Raw genomic sequence first — 19,674 nt, forward strand, 5'->3', positions numbered from 1 at the left:
TGTTCTCACTGTCAAGATGTCACTTAGCCCAACCTGAACAGAGAGCTGACTCCCTCCACATGAGAACTGTAGCACATATGAACACAAATAAATACAAAAGGAAAAGAGTCACCGAGTGGGTGTGTTGCTCATTTGTGAACCTTCATTAATTTAAAGTGAAACGATTGAAAATATCTACTGTTAGATAGGTTGCATCTTGTTGTAAATAACTCATTTAAAAGCAAAGAAAAAAAAAAGACACCACGATAAATGGTTAAGATGTTTTTGAGGCAGAAGTCCTTTTCTCATTCCTGCACATAACTAAACAACAGATGGGAGGCAGGATGACAACCACAGCAAGTGGAAAACCTGTGCTTGGGAGCAACTGTGGAATCTCCTCCCAAATTTTCTGGTCTGGCTCCCCTTGCTTCTCTGGTTTCCGCCCAAGTGGATCTTGGCTTCCATTGCAACCCTTCCGAGTTAAATGTGGCTTTTCAGGGTGGCACTTAGAGTTGAGTTGAAGGAAAGGCCTCTGAGCCATGTGGATTTTGGTGATGTGGCCTCTTGGGGACAGAATGCACTGCTTGTGAATACCTTTTCACACCCAGCATACTCTACTGTATAAGAAATACCAACATGAGCAGTATATTCACACAAACATCATTCAGTACCCTATAAAGTATAAAATTTTATTTCACTTTTTTTAAAAAGAAAGGATATCTTATCAAAAACAGAACCAAACAGAACTCTGTGCTCTGGGAACAGGGCCCTCAATGCCCTGGAGCATTCTGCATAGCTTGGGAGTTGGATTTAAAGAGGTGTTCTGAATCCGTGTTGGGTTCCCAGAAAGCCTCCCACATCCCATGCACTTGTTTGGAGCAGGCCACTGACTACAAAGTCATCAGTCCTCCAGGGCACCCAATGAGGTACAGAGAGCAATGAAGGTCTAACCTACCAACCACTGGCTCAGAGTAGTTGGTTCAAGGCCTTTCTTGTACAAGGGACTGGCCAGCATGCCTATGAGGTTATAAGGCTTCATTTGTTGACTGTCCTTCAACTCACACAGGTTCAGCCACAACTCAAGGTGCCAAGCAATTGTCTGGATCTCAGTGGTGAGCCTGGTCAGTAACCCATGGAAAAGACCTGGAAGTCTGTGGTCACAATCTGGGCCTGGACCTGAAGTACCTATCTTCTCAATGGGCCCACAATTCTTTCCTTACAGAACACTTATTAGACATGATTTTAACACTAGGACCCCGATCACTACTGCAATTCCAAAACCAGCTCAGGCTTCCCTTGCCATTTCCCAAAACTCCATTAAAAATACTTGTTAATTCTGACTTCTTAAAACAGCATTGTAATATAGGTTAAGAGGAAAGCACTTAAAGACTATACAGGCTCCTCCAGGAAAGCCTGGAACCTTCCCTGCCCCAATCCCCTTCCAATGTGCATACTCTATACAGTTAAGGCATGAACCCAGCATGTGTTAACAGAACAACTGAGACATATAAAGTTACAGCAGGGTCCCTCCAAAGGACATGTAGCCTTGTCTAGAGACATTTTTGTCACATCTGGTGGGTAGAGTTGTCTTGTACTATTGGCATCCTGTAGACAGAGGCTGGGCACATTTCTCAATATTCTACAGAGTACAGGGTAGGCCAATGTGGACTATGAAGTGCCAACTCGTGCCAAAATGTCAACGAGGCCAAAGCTGCTTTGCAGCCCATTCCAGGAGTGGTACACATCTTCTGAGGCTGCAGGAGATTCAGAATCATAATCCACTGTTGTCAGCCGGACACCAGAATCTTTCCTGATAGCTGCACTGTTGCTGCATGCCCCTGACCAGCAAGTGCCAGCAGTGGCTGTGGTTGGCTCGGGCAGCCTCAGTCTGTCACTCATACCCAGGTCACACGTGGGCTTGCTAAAGGCACAATGACCGGACCCTGAAGCGGTCCTTTTTTGATTCACATCACAGTACATTTTTCTGGGTAAACCGAGGAAACAGTAGTGAGTAGTGCCAAGGCTTTGGTCATATCTACAGAGGAAGAGGTGACATTTCCTGATATCACGGTATTTGCTGCACACTAGTTCCCTCTGTGTGGTGCACAGGCTGGGGAATGGCATGATGCACCAGGATGTAGGAGAAACTTTCAAAGCTTACAGTAGATTTTACAGCAGCTGCAATCAGCAGCAGTTCTCAGTGCTGAGTGCTGGGATCTGATGACCTCCCTCTGCCCTGTAGTTTTTCCTCCTTCTTAGCACTCCTTAACATTTCCTCATTAACTGATAATTTGATAGACTAGGATTGCACATGATTCTTAAAGCTGAAGGCAACAGCACAGCATTGGATGCTAAAGTTAACATCCTACAATTTTAGGAAGAACTGTGGCTGTCATGTAAGGCAGCACTTTACTGCACTCAGAGGAAGCTGGTAGATTTTACATTCTTTGAATGGTTTTTGTTCTGTTTTGTTTTGTTTTTTTTTTTCCTCCCTCACCCAAATGAAACCACAGGAAACTGAGTAAATAGCACAACTGAAGACTATGGCACAAGCTGAACAAAGACCACCTTTCTCCTCCAACACCTCTTTTCTTTTTTCAAAACCTATTAGGTTCTTTTCTGCACACACCTCCCTCCCCGCCTTGTCCTGGGTCATTTGGTAGTCTCCACGCTTGTACTTTCTGAAGAACCACTGTGGGCTGCAGACTTCTCTTCCCATCCCCCCAGTTCCAAAATGCATGATACTGTGCAGATGCAGGGCTTGTACTGACTTAGAGTTCTGAAGGCCAGGGGGCAAACAGGGCTTGTGCACCTGGGGAACAGTCTAGTTCCCACTGTCAGAGCCCACCCAAGCTTAGCTCTGGCTGGCTTGTATCAAGTGATTCAGCAGGTCTATCCTGCCACACTGCTGAAGTGCCCGGGCCAACTTTCCCACTGTGGCCCCCTTGGTGCCTTCCCGCATCAGCCACTTCTGGAGCATCTGGTAAACCTTTTCTTTCAGCCCGTCTCGTTCATAGTCGTGGTCAATTTCATCAATCTGAGACTCTGTGAAGCCCAGCTTTCGGGCACAGTTTTTCCACTGCCTTCCCAGGTTTTCCCTGACAGGGTTCAGGTGTTTATCAGTCAGACTACTGATGTTATCTGTCAAACAGAAAAGAGAAGAAGCCTCAGTCTATACTTCATCTGAACATTCTAGTGTCTACAATACTGAAACAGCCCAGGAAAGTGAAGCGTACCGAGAGATGTAAAAAAGATAACTTTGTTGAGGAAATCCTGCTCTGTAGACTCCCAAGGACTGGGATTATAGGTGTGCACCACCATGCCTGTTGATAACTATTATTGACTTATTGGACAATACTTGGCCCAACTGCAGCCATAAAGGAGTATTTGTATGACTTACAATAGAGTGTCCTTCCTTCTTGGCATATGTACATCTATCTGAGCCATAACTGACAGTTTCATGAACAAATCCCCTACATGGCTGTTCTATTCAACCTCTACCTGCAGTCATGTTCTAGTTAGACTAACTGGATGCAATGGATGGTGGATTATTGTTTCTTTGGGACATTTCTTTTGGGACTTTCCTCTTAATAAGGACACAAAGACCAAGTGTAACCCTCATTTAATTACAATGTCTTCCCTTATCTCTCAATCAATGAGGCAATACACTTTTCAAGGGTTTTTCCTCCCTTCATCAAATGTTGACATTTTATTTTATATACATATATATTTCTCTCTCTATATATATACTTTCTCTCTATATATATATATATACATATATATATATACTTTCTCTATACATGCATATGTATATATATATATTTGTCTTTTGTCACTAGTACCATCATTTTAGACCTTCATAAAAATAAGTAAAGTGAACACATGGCCCAGTGTGGTGGTACAGCCTTTAATCCCAGCATCTGGGAGGCAGAGGAAGTTGAAACCGAGTGAATTTAAGGTCAGCCTGGTCTACACAGTGAGATCCAAGACAGTGAGGTGTGTGTGTGTGTGTGTGTGTGTGTGTGTGTGTGTGTGTATACACATAGACACATAATATACATATGTACACACACATATATACCTATATATGTACATACATACATACACACACGCACACATATATATGTATGTATATATGGGGGGAAGAGAGAAGAGATATAGAGACGCTATCTCAAGAAAGAAAAATAACAGGCATGGTGGTGCACACCTTTAATCTCAGCACCCAGGAGGCAGAGGCAGGAGGATCTTTGTGAGTTCAGGGTCAGCCTGGACTACAAAGTTCTAGGACATCTAGGGAAAACTGTCTTGAAAAATCAAACAAGAAATCAGAAAGAAAAAGGAAAAGTCAGAACAGTTTGGTTTTCATTCCATCTTAGAAGGCTGAATCTAAGAAGAAAACAAACTCCTCCTCAGCTCCCATTAGTACCACAGTATAGAATATGTCAACTCTGACAACAGGAGAGGAGTCATAAAGTTCACTTTAGTTCCTCAAAAGCTAAGAACCCATCTCCTAGGCATCTAAAGGTCACTCTTCCAATGGGGTAGTTCAGCAAAGTATCCGCCTGCTGGGCCAAGTTTGGCTCCTGCTTTTTGTAAATGGTTTTGAGGACCATATCTATACTCATCCATGTGCAGACTATCTGTGGCTGCTTCTGCACTCTGATGATGGAGAGGCCTCAGGGCAAACAGAGCCTTGCCTATTACATGCCCCTAATAGAGACAAAGCAAACAAATCCAAAATGCCAACCTCCAAAGTTAATCAGAAAGCTGAATTCTGGTTCCCTTTTGAGACAGGGTCCTGCTGACCTGGGACTCAGCATCTTCCCACTTCAAGTGATGGGATTGCAGGCATGCATCACCACCTCATGGTAGAAAGCTGCGGATACCTATGGGAGCTCTTGTTTTTATTACAGAGTACTATGGAGGGCTTGGTCTTCTGTGCAGAGCAGAGGGAGCTTATTTCCCCAAGTCTGAACAGGGTCATGAATGATGATGACAAGTTTAATATTCATAGTTAGTGTCCTACATTTTCAATACACGTTGGCTAGTACAAATTTCACACCACCACCACCAATTAGACACTGTGATCATCCCAGTGTTTAAAGGGTTAAAAATTCGTGAGTAGATGGCTCAGCAGACAAGAGCACTGGTTGTTCTTGCTTGGGTCAGTTTCTAGCATCTAAACAACTCACATCTATCTCTAACTCCTGTTCAAAAGGATCTGATACCCTCTTCTGATGTCTGTGGGCATCAGGCATGAAAGTAATGAAGCAGACAAAACAGTCATACACATATTACTGAGGAGACATGGGATGACTTTCAGAGAGAATCATAAAAGAAAATTAAGATTCTATTATGTTCTTCTCAGCAAGTAAAAATGGTCAAGAAGTGTCCAAGTCCTAAGACATTGTACACATTTTTAAAAAAAACCCTTCAATGCTGGGGATTCAATACAAGGTTTCATGCACGCTAGGCAAGCAATCTACCACAGCTACACCTCAGCCCATCACTTGTCCTTAATAAGCATTTTACCAAAGATGGCTTGGTGCTTGGGAGCTGACTCTTCTTTGCACATATTGTCTGGTAGTTGTGAATTCAGTCCAAGATCCATATAATTGTAGTTTCCAATCTGAACACCAGAACTATTATATATAGTACATTTCATAGACTCATCTGAATAAAGAAAAAGATATAGGTAAGTACATGAGGATGAACCCAAGATAAAAATAGACAGCATGTAAAGGTGCAGGGTTATATTACAGACCTTCAATTGCTTATACTATGACACCCTTAACATTTTGTTATAATGTGGCTACTTGACTTCATAACCATTATGAAGTCTACCATTAAAAAAAGAAAAGATATCAGTGCTGGCAAGAATGTGGAAAAATGAAGCACCCACCCATACACTGTTGGAAATGAAAATAGTATATCGAAGATAGGAACTATCATTTACCTGCTAGTGGCAAGGAGATGAATGGAATGGTGGGTATGCTTCCAGGTAGATTGGTCTCAGGTACGGGAGTTTTGTAAGTATTATACATTTGGCTTGGATTTGGCCCATACCAAACTCCTGTACCTGAAGTTCCAAACCCAGGCTGATTATATAATCCGTTGTTCCAGAATGGCACTTGTGCGTGGCTAGCTGGCCCTGATAGCTGGTGTGCTGCATTTCCATGACTGGCGGTACTGGGGTCAGAAAAACCTTTAGCCCCTGTACTCTGAACATTCTCACGAGGTCTCTGCTGTGCAAAGGGGTCATGGGAGACCCTTCGTTTCCTTTCTTCCTCTCTACTGTAAGCCACATTCTGCTTGGGCTGTGGTTTTGCTTGTTTCTCCGTGAATCTTCCAAAAGCATGGTAACTAGCTTCCTCTTGAAGTTTAGCTTGCACACTGCGCTCATTCTCTTCCTGTGGCTGCTCTGGACAGGCAGAAAACCAGGACTCCTCCACAGGCCCCATCTGGAGTCCCTGGGAGCTGTGCAGTGAACCGGGCTGTTCTGCAGCAGAGAAGAAAAGAGCAAAATAAAAAGCAAAATAAAACTTGAACATTTCCATGAACCTGTCCTTGAGTGACATGCTGGAAATAAGAATCATGAAAAGCATATAATGAGCCAATACTTCCCTATAGGTTTAGTACACCCTAGTGCTCCCTTGTTCTTTAAAAGCCTGTAGGAAGGCTGGAGAGATGGTGCAGTGGTTAAGGGTACTTGCTGTTCTTGCTGAGCACTTAGGTTCAGTTCTCAGTTCAGGACCCATGTCAGGTGGCTCATAACAACCTGTAACTCCAGTTCCAGGGGATCTGATGCCCCCTTTCGGCTGCCATGGGTACTACTCATATGTGGTGCACAGACTCAGGCATGTACACACACAAATAAATCACATATATGTTTACATAATAATCGTACATATATGTGATTATATAATGAATTATAACAAATCTCACACACACAAAGAGATCACATTATATGATTATATAATAAATCACATGTATGTTTATATAATGAATCATATACATGTATGATTATATAATGGATTATAACTAATCACGCACACACACACAAAAACACACATAAAGCTTGTGGTAGTGAAGGTCATTATATCCATGGCTTGATGAGGTTTGGAAGAGGTTAGGAAATTTGCTCCAGATGTTATCTCACATGATGTCTTCCCTTTTGTCATAAAAAAAGCACCCTTGTGTGAATCTGAGACCAACTTTCTGCAGTGCTCTGATGTCAAGGACTCTGCACTCACATGTGTCCCCAACTTCTTCCTGAACTGTCACTGTCTTCCTGTGAGACACATCAGATTGTTTGCATCAAAACACTGTGATTTTGGTGAACACATAGCTGAGAAATATTTCCAAGGTATATAACTAGATTCTAGAACATATATTAATTCTTTTAAGGCAGCTGTCTGAACTTACAATTTCGTTCAATTTCCTTATGGTTTTCAGAAGTATTTCAGGGGCTAAAATGAATGAATGAGTAAGCAAATGAATGAATGGAAACATTACCTGAATTTGACCTGCTTGGAGGTAAGGGCACACAATCATACTGGAGAGAATACATCCTCTTCAAAACCGTACTTTGATCTGGATACTTTTTCTGTAATTGAGAAGATATACACACATATCTTGGCAATCAGCAGAAAGTTATTCTGAAAAGAATCAATCTCTTCACACCACCAAGACATTTCATACAAATATAATAAGCAGTAACCTTTTTTCCCAAGTTGAATATTTTTTTCCAGATAAAATGATATGTCAAATTAACATAGTTAACTGGAAGACTTACATTTCCTAATCTCAAGTTACCACAAAGCTACAGAGATCAAAATGATGAGTTACATAAAAGATACACAGATCAAAGGAGCAGAATAGAGTCCAGAAATACTCTCCCATGCCCATTACATGGTCAACTGATGTTTGACCAGGGAGCTCCCGGAGCATCCAGACAGGGAAAACTGAATATACACATATACAGAATGAAGATGGATCCTTACCAAATACAAAAAGTAACTCAACAAACATCAGTGACCCAAATTCAAGTGCTGAAACTGTAAGACTCTTAGAAGAAGAAAGTATAGGTGGAAATGATATTGGCTCTGGTCCTTGCAACTGTTTCCTGATGATGACCCAAAACGCACATCTAACAACTCCCATGCAATCAAATCAAATTTCACCACATCACAATCAGAGTATGTGCATCAGAAGAAACCATCAAAAGAGTGAAAAGGCAACCCACAGGATGGGGAAAATATTTGTAAACTATATATATTTGATAAGAGATGAATATTCTTTATATAACGAACATCTACAACAACAACTACCACTATCATTTTACCCCAACAAATAACCCAAGTTAGAAACCAGCGAATGGAGGGCTGGGGATATAATGCAATAGTAGAACACTGCCCAGCAGGGTAAAGTCCTGGTTGGATCCCAAGCACAACATTCTTTTAGCACGGCATGGTGGTGGCACATGTCTATAACCCCAGCACATGGGGTGCAGTCAGGTGGATCATGAGTTGGAGATATTCTTTGGCTCTTTGGTTTAATATTATAAAAAATAAAAAACAAAACAAAACACAAACACCCTCAATGTGGAAAAACTGAATTGATGGTTCTCCAAAGAAGAAAGTTAATGGGAACAAGCACTAAAACAGGAAAGACATTCGCCAGAAAATGCCACTTGCCAGAAAATGCCACTTCATGTTGAACAGAACAACATAAAAACGGCATGTTTGTGAGGCTATCACAACTGAACTCTTGTACAGTGCTGGTAGAGAATGTGGAGACGGTTCAGATGCCGTGGACAATGGTGCAAAGGTTCCTAAAAAGTGAGACAAGATGTCTATATGGCCTAGCTATCTCATTCCTAAGTAAATATCACAAAGAACTGAAAGCACATGCTCAGAACAAAAAACTGTACACCACTGTTTCCACAGCATCATTCAACAACAGCTCACAGGGATGAACAACTATGACATCTATCAACAGATACTACACAGACGAACATGGTATCCTACACACAGTGGGATATTAGTCAGCAACAAAATGAATGACATGGTAAGCAAAATGCTTCTACAAATGGAAAAACACCACTTGGCTTTATTCCCACGGGCTACCTAGAACAGGTAAATTCAGAGACAGAAAATAAAGACCACTGGGGGAGAAGAAATAGGGATTTACTATTTAGTAAGTAGAGTTTGTGTTTGTGTTGATAAAATTCTAGAAGTAGAAAGTGGTGATGACTGTGCAACCCTGAACTGTACACTTAATAATGGCTAGAAAAGTCTGTCTTATCACAATAAATAGAAAATAGGGGTGGAGGTACGGCTCAGTCATACAGTACTTGCCTAGCATTGATGACAAAATCAATCCTCAGGATCAGGGTGTGTTGGGGGGGGGGTGCGGATGAGAAATTTTTCTTCCATATGTTAAATAACATTTTTATTAAAGAAATTTGAAAATGTAGGAAATTATATTTTTCAAAATCCTACCAAAGGAACAAGGTTAACATTTTGTAAACTTTCCTTTACAATTTTTTTTCTACTTACGCTTGTATTTTTGCTCTTAACAGAATGTTCACATCAGTAAGCCGTTCAAAACTATTCACTGAAAAATAAATGCTTGATTTGGGGAGGAATGCCACAGCACATTAGTATGTCCACACCTTGTAGCGCTTTAAATATTGCTTTTATTTATCATGAAATGTAGCTTTATGTTTGTTTGGTTTGAGTCAGGGTCTTACTATGTAGCCCTAGGTTGTTTTGGAATTCACTTACACAGATCAGGCTGGCCGCAGTATTGATCCTATTACTGTATATTCCTTTTACAGGGTAAGAATCCCTACAAAGTCTGTAAATTTCTGCCAGTTTATCTACCTACCTCCTACCCACCCACCTACTTACTTCCTTGAAAATCAGTTTGCTTGCTTGGTTTATTTATTGAAGTTTCGTTTTTGCATCTATGGGTGTAAGATCCTAAGGCAGTTATGGCAGCAGTGATGACTAAGGAGTCTGTGTGTGTGTACATATGTGTATGCAGGTTTCTGTTCCTCTTAGCGGGCTGGCTTTCGGAAACTGGACTTTAATATACCTCTCTTAGTCCAGATACCAAACTCCTTACTTCAGCCTTAGATGCTGCATGCTGCTGCCACTGAGAACTTACCACAGAGGAAGTCCATAGAGGAACTAGCCTTTCTTGACAGCATGTATGTGGTTCTCAAGTGACTGTTCCCAGCAGTGTTAACTTGCTTCTCCATGACTCCTCCCTCAGCATTAGCTTGTGGGTTAGCATTTTTATTCCTTTCTATGTTTTTGTTCTCTTTCTATTTGGCATTTTTTGTTGTTGTTGTTGGTTTTTTTTGGATGTGTGGTTATTTGCTTGTTTTTTTGGTACTGGCAACAGAACTCAAAGCCTCATGCATGATCTAACACTCGGTCATATCCCCAGGGAGGTTTAAAGAAATTCCTCAGAATGATTGACCCACTTGTAATAGTTTCTAGTCTCTTTGATGTTGGGTGTCTTTTCTGGTTTTTTTTTGTTTTTGTTTTATTTTTGTATTTTGTACATATACTTCCCTCTAGCTTCACACATTTCAATGGAGAAACGGGCTCAACTGCTAACATGATACTTCATACAATTGCTGATTTTGTTTTCTGTGTTCCCTAAGCAAGCTTACTTCAAATCTCAGTAACAAATTGCATTGCTTCTGCTTCCATGCTTGGTAATGCATTTCGGTACGCTGCTGTTCTTGGCTCTTGCTGTATCACTCACCTTTAAACTTGCCACATCCTCTTCTACATATTCTTCAAATTGACTTAAGTAAAAAGGCCTAAATTCTTCTTCAATGCCTGTATGAAAAAACAATCCTTTAAATTTCTTATCTTGTGCATATGTGTGGAGGTCCAAAGATGACCTTAGCTGTTCCTCAGCTGCAATCCACCTTGCTTTTTGAGACAGGGTCTCTTGCTGGCCTGGACCTTGCCAAGGCTAGTCTACTTGGCCAGTGAGCTTCAGGATCTGCTTGTCTCCCCCTCCCCAGGACTGGAATCACAAGCACTTATCATTACAACTGGCCTTTTTTTATGTGGGGATCAAACTCAAGGCCTCCTGCTTGCAAGACAGTTTACCAACAGGGCCATCTTCCCAGACCCCTAAATTTCTTAATGAAAAAAGTTAAATATTAATAATCTATTATTTTTAAGTCACTTACCACAGTGTGTAGACAAAGCAATGAAATAAAGTTTGCAGCTCCAAATCATTGACTTTGATGAAGGGACCAGAGCTCAAAGCCAAGTAGACAGAATAGGGCTAACACTTGCAATCCCTGGTTCCAGCAGAACAGTGTGCCTTGCTCTGGCCATAGCACAAAGTCTTGTGATGTGGCGTAATCTCCAAGTGAATAAGGATGACTGAACTCCACATTTTCTGTCTCTCTGGCACTAAAGAGCTACTAGAGTAGAGGTGGGGGTATTGCTAGACATGGTGAATAATGCATGTAATCCCAGAATTTGCAAGGCTAAGACAGAGGGACTGTCACAAGTTCAAGGTTAGGCTAGGTTATATAGTGGGTTCCAAGCTAGCCTACACTACAGAGTGAGGTCCTACCTTATCAAAAGAAATCAGGAAATCTTCAGTTCTAGGAAAATAGACTAATCCTATGTCTCCTGCAAAGTACAATAAAACATTCTAGGTATTATATATGTAACAAGCATATGGATACCTGGAAAAAAGAAAGGTAGCTTGGACCTTAGGGTCTGTGAAAACACATGACAGTAAGCTTACTGTGTTTTTTCTTTGCCTCATACATCCCATACTTAAATCTGAAAAGCTAGCAACCCAGCAATATTATCAGGCACAGAGAGCAGCAAAACAATGACAAAAGCCTGTTCTTTCTAGCCAGGGGACGAAGCATGGGGCAGCCTACCAGCACACAAAACCTTTGGTCGGGGATCACTCTGCTAACCAGCTAACACCACAGAAAATAACCGCGATTTCACCCTATTCCCACAAACTCGGTGGGCAGCCTAGATGTCCATGGTGGTTTGAATGAGAATAGCCCCTATAGGCTCACATATTTGAATGCTTAGTCCTCAGCTGGTGGGATTGTATGGTGTGGCCTTGTTGGAGGAGGTATGGGGGGGTGGGGGCAGGCTTTTGAGGTTTCAAAAGCCCAAGCCATTCTCAGTTAACTCTCTTTCCTTTATGGCTGTGTCTCAAGAGTGAGCTCTTTTAATGCTCCAGCACCATGCCGGTCTGGCTGCCTGACTGCAGGCATGCTCTTTGCCATGGAAGTCCTAGACAACAAACTCTTTTTTTTTTTTTTTTTTTTTTTTTCTTTTCCTATAATTTGCCTTGGTTCTGGTACCTTATCACAGCAATAAGGCATTAACTAAGGCAACTTCCAACCTGGTGAAAGGCTTTCCCAGATGATATAAGAGATCAAAGAGGAAGCTAGAACTTTCCTGCCTGAAGCTGGTAATAAGCTTTTCCAATCCCATATCATCAGCAGGTCATGGGAAGAGCCTGGTACCCACCCAGAAGTATTAAGATACTCCCTTTCTCTGCATTGGCAACATGTCCCAGAAAGCCTTGTAGAGACAGCAAGGGCATTTATCACTTCCCAGTGGTTATGAGGGCTCTCCACTTCAGTGGCAATGGGAACTTCATGGACTCTGTTTTACCTCTAACTCAGACCAGCAGCACCAGAGTCCTTGCCTCCATCATTGATGGGGATGAGTGGGACCTTGGACCTTCACTTTGAATTAGCTAGGTGCTAGTCACTGTTCTCCCTGCTAGAGTAGCATCAGAAGACATCATTAACAGGAGGCATACCAAAGATAGAAGGTGCGTTAGTTTTAACAGAAAAAAATACTCCCTACACTAAACCAGGAAGATTCTACAGTAGCTGACAAAAGGACTAAGACGGATGTCAACATTGAGATAACAGAAACACTGGCATTATCTGTCAATGACATTAAAACAGCTTAGTGACTCAGTGAAATATAACCCTGCTGGAAACAAATGAAGAACAGAGTCTTAACAAAGGAAAAGAAGATTGTTGGAAGCACAGGTCAGCTGAGCTGAGCATGCTTGAGGCCCTTGGTTGATGTTCAGCATGTACACACACACACACACACACACACACACACACACACACACACACACACACACCACGGCATGATTTCTCAACTGCAGCCCTGGCCTTTGTCCTGCTTGTTTAATGCAGACAGCTTTTAAAATCCCTGAGTCTCCTATTGTAAAGAATGTATCATTTAAGAAGATGCAGGGGGAGTAGACAGCCTCAGAACAGGGGATGGTCACTAGAAAAGCCAAGCCACTGATGAGATCTGGAAAACTGGGCAGCACCCAGTGGCCTCTGGGGAGAGGAATAATAGAGATTAAGTTTAATCACTAATGACCAATGATTTGTTCAACCTGTGTCCATATAATAAAACTCCTACACAGGCCCATAAATACCGGGGTTCAAAGAGTTCCTGGGTTGGTGAACAAAAGAACTGTTCAGTGGGAGGCACTCCTGCAGAGGGCTTGGAGGCTCAGCAGCCCCAACCTGAATATACTGCCTATATACCTCTTTTATCTGGTTGTTTCTGAATTGAATATTCTACAACACATAGCTATATCTAAGTGCAATATTTCTTGAGACAGATAAATCTTTCTATTACCAGACCTGACATGGGGTATATACACCCAGACTTGTAGTTAGTGAGTAGAACCCTGGGTATCCTATGTGTACAAATGTGGGTGATAGTCACATGAGAGCACAGAAGTGTAAATATGTGTAGTATCAGAAAAATGACACATGGCAATTAAAACAATGGAAAATAAAAACAGAAGGTTTTGAGTTTCTTTAACAATGAAGACTGAAGCAAAACCACAACACTGATGTACCCTACATGTATAAAGGGGAAATACTTAAGGAGAAAGCAAAGGTTTCCATATATCACTCAAAGTACTAAAATGGCAAACTGGAAAAACAAACCATATGATTAAATGACATATGGATAATGTAATGCCTAGAATGTCCATGAAAACCAAACACTACAGATGAATCAAACTAGAATCCTAAAACAAGTTCAAGAGCCCACAGAAAGGCAGGACAATGCTACAGTTTGAATCCTGAATGACCCCCAATGCTTGGCTTGGTCTTCAGCCCGCAGCACTGTCAGGAGTTGTGGGATCTTTAAGAGGTGGGCTTTAGCACTCCTTTAATACCAGTAACCAGGAGGCAGAGGCAGGGGATCTCTGTGACTTTGAGGCTATCCTGGCCTACACAGTAGCAGTGGGTGGGACTCCAGTTCTGCTTTCTCACAGAAATACAATAGCATGATGCTCTGTGGCTTGCCAACTTCCTCCTATTGTATCTCCGGTCCTCTCTTTTTGGCCCACTTTACACACCGTAGGTAATCTAAGGGATGGGACAGGTGTAAAAATGGGCCAAAGACTGTATCGCCTTCATTTTCCTCAATTACAGGGCCAACCTTAATGGCAGAATACATTTCTAAGGGTACCAAGAAGATGCTAACCAAGGGGAGGAAAAATAAGTCAAAGAAACCAGAAACAGTAAGGCCAAACCTTACCAACAAACAGATGAATGCACAAACAAAAATTATCTACAGAACGGAATATTATTCAGCAATAAAAAGGAAATTCTGGCACATTCTATAGCATGGATGAACCGTATAGACACTGTACTCAGTAAAACAAGACAAACATGCAACAGAAGTACTGTGTGACTTTTGCTTCTATGAGACACTTGGGGCAGTCAAATTCAATAGAATGGTGACTGCTAAGGCTGGACAGGAGAAAAGGGAAAGTGAAGTAATGCTTCCTGAGTACAGAGTTGTGCTCTGGATCCAGGAGTTCTGGAGATGGATGGTGATGCATGTTGTTGAAAAATAGAAATGGATGTCATACCACTTACAACAGCTAAAATGGAATGCCTTATATACACTTCAAAACAATAAAAACGCAGATCCCCAAACTAAAGAAGGAAATGAAGATGCCGTGCTGTGGGGAAGGGTAGTACCTTTTCACTGACAAGATGCTTGAAATGTGTCCAGTCAGTTTGAAGCCACATGTAAAGTGATACTCAAAGCGTGTTCCCAGTTATGGTGACTGATTTTCCTTATCAGCTTGACTGGATTTAGGGCCACACTTCTAGGTGATTCTAGGAAACACAGTTCTAGGTTTGGCCGTGAGGTTATTATGCAGAGAAGACCCATCTTGAATGTGGGGAGTCTATCCCATGGGCTGGGAAAGTAAAGTGACTGCCAACATCTATTTCTCTCTTTTTCTACTCTAGATGCAACATGGCCAGCTGCCTCATACTCCTGCTGCCATGACCTGCCACCATGGCAGACTGTACTAAGTCAAAATAAACCTTTCTCTCAAGTTGCTTTTGTCCTGTATTTTGTCACAGCAACAGAAAAAGTAACTAAACTACCGGTGTCACTTTACTTAAGTGTCACCACGTGGGATGCATCCTAAAAAGGCACAAAACCAGCTCTTACTAGGAAATGTTGGCCGGTCCTCTGGGTCTGCTTGCCAACACCGCTCCATGAGGCTGATGATCTCCCTTGGGCAGTGTTCAATGATGTCCTCCACATTTGGCCTGTTCCCAGAGTTTACGCAAATCAAGAGCTGCTCGGCACAGATGGCATCTGCAAGGAGGGATGAGATTCAGTTGGGGCTCTCAGTCATACTCTACTCTCAAGCAGGAAGGTTACAGGACACAGACAATACCTACCCAATACCTACCACCACTTTGTCTCAACCTGGTGTATACTTTTCCCATGGCTGTCTCACCCCATAGAGCAACGGCCTTGGGACAGAATGAGGTTTTGACTTTTGTAGTTGAGAGACAAAATTCAAAACCATGCCACTTTTTCACAGAACAAACAAAATGCATGGGTAAAGCCAGGGCATACCCCAGAGTTCAATACAGAGGCTAAAGCAGGATGGTCTGGGCTTTAAGAAACTCAGTTTAATGAGAGTGACTTAAAATACACACTGATGGCTGACACTCTAGTAGCAAATATGAGGGGAAACACAATTATGTGGAGAACAGAAGGTCTGAGAAGATTTTCCTGAGTCAGAAAAATGAGGAGCTATCAAGGTAAAGGACCAGGAAGGAGGGCTCCTGAGGAGACTCCAAGCTAGGGCAGCAGGAAACTCAATAGGATGGGAATGACAGAAATCATATCAGTGACCTGTGCCCAGTGTAAGTGGACACACTTAGGTCAGGGAGAGACAGAGAGGAGGGTGGAAAGAAGCCAAGGTAGAACCAGAAAGGGCCTCACACTTTACACTAAGAAACCTGAAGGGTATGGTAATCTTTGAAGGATTTTAAATAGCCAAGATGGTCTTCTCTGCCTTCAAACATTTTTATTTCCTTGATTTTTATTTTATGTATATGGGTGTTTTGCCTGTACTATGTCTGTGTAACACATGTATGCAATGCCCACAGAGCCAGAAGAGAGTGTCAGATACCCTGGGACTGGAATTACAGAGAGTTGTGAGCAGCCATGTGGGTGCCAGAAATCAAAGCTGGGTCCTCTGGAAGAGTAACTAGTTCTCTTAACTACGGAACCAGCTCTTTATCCTGCCCAGTCTGCCTTTTAAGGTGACTGACCATCTTGGCTGCTTTCTGATCATGGAAGGCTCAAGGATCCTGCAGCAGAAATAAGGAAGCTGGTGGAGACAGAGGGGTGGTCATAGAATTCATGTTTGTTTTTCAGGCAGTGCTAGAGCTTGAAACCAGGGCTCTACAGATGCTAGACAAGTGCTATAACACCAAGCTCTATCCCTAGTTGCTGAATTCAGCTTTTGAGGTCTTACTGGATGTGGGAGAGGGGGACAATGTTGAGTCTCAGGTGATGCTGAAGTTGCTTATTGTGCTGACCACAGGGAGCTACAGAGGAGCGGTGATAAACTTGGGAGCTTGTTGGGGGTACTTCTTTGCAAAGGAGGTTCCTGAGGTATATGTGTTGGGTCTAACAGTCTCATGGATGTCTTGGTCATGGTCAGAGACTGAGATTTAAGAGGCATCAGCAGAGATGATGATCCCCAATCTACTGGTGTTGATAAGAAAGGAGCCATTCCTTTCCATGCTTAACCAAACCCAAGGATGGCTGTGCCCCTTCACAATGACTTACTCATCTTTACATTCCCAACTGACTGAACTGCCCACAGTAGGTAATGAATAAAGCTCACTGACAAAAAGAATCAAGTATGCGATATATGCCCGATAGTATGAAAGGCCATCTCTATTCCAGGAAGAATCCTGTAGTTTTACAGCAACTCCCAAGCTAAGCTATATTATAAAAGGATCTATCCAACCAATGAGTTAATCCTCAACTGGGATGACTAATTATAAACAAGAGTCTCCTGAGTACATCCAGGCACTCATTGTGTATGTGTGTGTGTATGGGGGGGGAGTGAGGAGGGAGGGAGGGAGAAAGGGAGGGGGGAGAAAGGGAATGAGGGGGGAAAAAGGGGATGGGGGGGGAAGGAGTGAAGGAAGGAGGGAGGGAGGGGGAGGAGGGAGGGAGAGAGGAAATGAGGGGGGGAAAGGAGTGAGAGAGGGAGGGGGATTGTCAGGGTTGGTGGTGCTTTTACATGCTGAGTCATCTCACCAACCCTCAGGTAACATTTTGATTTCTATCAAAATCCCACATCTATAAATAAATGTCTTACTCTCATAGGGCTCCTTATTTGCAAATATCGCCCAAAGTACAATGCCAAAACTGTACACATCTGACTTCTCTGTGGGCTTTGCATTGATGTCATTCAGGTGTTCAGGTGCCATGTAGTGGAGGGTGCCTCCATTCTTCTTAGAGGTGATATGCATTTCCCTCTGTTTGTTGTGCTTCTCTTTAGTCAGTATGCTCCATGTCTTAAAGGAAGCCACACCCAGATCAGCTATCTGCAAAAGAGGTAGGGCCAACAGCATTTACTGCATGAAGGGTACCAGGAAATTAAGCTTGATATTTATGAAATAAAATCTGGGGACTATTCAGTACACGTATGGCACAGTCAATTTTCTAATGGTTGCACTGGGCTATCTAGAATAGTTACTTCTCAATAGACTCAGAATGTTCATGTAAAATTCCGGCATCTCAATTATTTACAAAGTTTTTTTTTTTTTTTTTTTAACATTTATGGATGAGGGGCATGCATGCCAACATGTATAGAAGTCAGAGGACATCTTGCAGAAGTCCTTTCTCTTTATTTACTAGGCCTTGAACTCAGGTTTTCAGGCTCAGCAGCGAGTACCTTTACTAGCTGAGCCATCTTGCCAGGCCCTTCACATCTAATTCAGTAAGAAGACTGGGGACAAGACAGCAAAACCATGTTTGTGCTAACTTTTCATTTTTTTTTTCTTTTTTCTGGGGGAGATGGGAGACTGGTTACCACACCTTCTATATGCCAAGCAGCATCCACAAGACCATGCTGTGTTAATACCTTCTATGTACCCAGTAGCATCCAGAGGATCACAGCTGTTAACTCCTTCTATTTGCCTAATAGTATCCAGAGGACCATGGCTGTGTTAACACCTTCTATTGCCCATTAGCATCCAGAGGACCATGGCTGTGTTTCCAAGCATCCCAAAGACACCCCAAGGGTGAGACTGTTGCTGCTATTTGTTTTGAGTTGGCAGCCTGAACCTAAGAGAAAACAGGACGGAGAGAAAGAAATCGAAACACACATAAAGGCAGAGAAAGATAACAAAGTAAGACAGTAAAGAAGAAAGTGGCAGGGAGAAATGGCAGAGCAGGACAGTTTCCCCTTCTGTCTCTAAGAAGCATTTGGGGAGGAGCTAGAGCACACACTTACCTGACATTCATAGATTTTTAACCCAGAATGTAAAAGGTAAGTTATTAATTGATTAAGAATGAATAGTCTTAAAAAACACTGGGATTAATAACCGACTGAGACACAAATGGTGTCTGATGAAGATCTTAGAGGCTGGTCCTGGTTCTTACCCAGTGCTACACATTTTCAGGTTCTTTTTGTTTCTTGCTAGTGTAGCTCTTGGGATGACACTCAGGACTTTGTCCCTGAGCTATCTTACCCCCTTTCAATCTCCAGCTTGGATTCTAGCTGCCAAGACTAATCACATGTGTTTGCTGGTGCTTCCCTTACCTAAATGCAGCCCCTGAATAGGTAAAAGATGTGTGTCCTTTTTCTTATTACCTTTGTTTAACGAAACAAGTTTTCAAAGGGAATTGATGTTTTAAATGAAAATAAAAGTAAACAAGAGGTCAAAGCAGAGGTCTTTGTTTTGGGGTGTCAGAACTAAGCCCAAGACTTCAGATGTGCTAGAATAGCTAAATTAGACTCCTAGGTACGCAAAATAGAGGATTCTGAGGCCAAAATGGCTGATTTACTGCTGTTGTGACTCTGAAGCCATTTCTGACTTCTAAAAATATGTTCATTCTCTCTTTAGCTCCAGAGTAGAGAAGTCTTAGTGACAAGATTTCCTGGAAAAAAAAAAAAATGATGAGCAGACAGCCCATTCCAGAGAGAAGACAGCAACCCTTGAGTGCTTCCATGTCCAAGTCTATCCAGAGGGAAACAAAACCCAGGAACCAGGGATGAGATTTTTTTCATCACTGTATCTTTAGTTATCTCCCAATCCAATCAAGCCTGCACCTGCCCTTT

General features: G+C 42.2%; 1 protein-coding gene across 1 annotated transcript in view; it reads right to left on the reverse strand.

The window, feature by feature from the left end:
* Nucleotides 1–647: 647 nt before the first annotated feature.
* Ripk1 (receptor interacting serine/threonine kinase 1) overlaps nt 648–19,674 on the reverse strand; it is a 30,669-nt gene continuing 11,642 nt past the window's right edge. The window contains exons 5-11 of the mRNA XM_051194474.1: nt 17,707–17,935; nt 15,522–15,671; nt 10,762–10,838; nt 7,495–7,585; nt 5,936–6,478; nt 5,512–5,652; nt 648–3,120 (exon numbers count right to left, since the gene is read on the reverse strand). Of these exons, the coding sequence (XP_051050431.1) occupies nt 2,834–3,120; nt 5,512–5,652; nt 5,936–6,478; nt 7,495–7,585; nt 10,762–10,838; nt 15,522–15,671; nt 17,707–17,935 (1,518 nt within the window). The 3' untranslated portion in view covers nt 648–2,833. The remainder of the gene's footprint in view (nt 3,121–5,511; nt 5,653–5,935; nt 6,479–7,494; nt 7,586–10,761; nt 10,839–15,521; nt 15,672–17,706; nt 17,936–19,674) is intronic.

Source organism: Phodopus roborovskii, unplaced genomic scaffold (assembly GCF_943737965.1).
Source record: "Phodopus roborovskii unplaced genomic scaffold, PHOROB, whole genome shotgun sequence".
In the NCBI taxonomy this organism is placed as follows: Eukaryota; Metazoa; Chordata; class Mammalia; order Rodentia; family Cricetidae; genus Phodopus; species Phodopus roborovskii.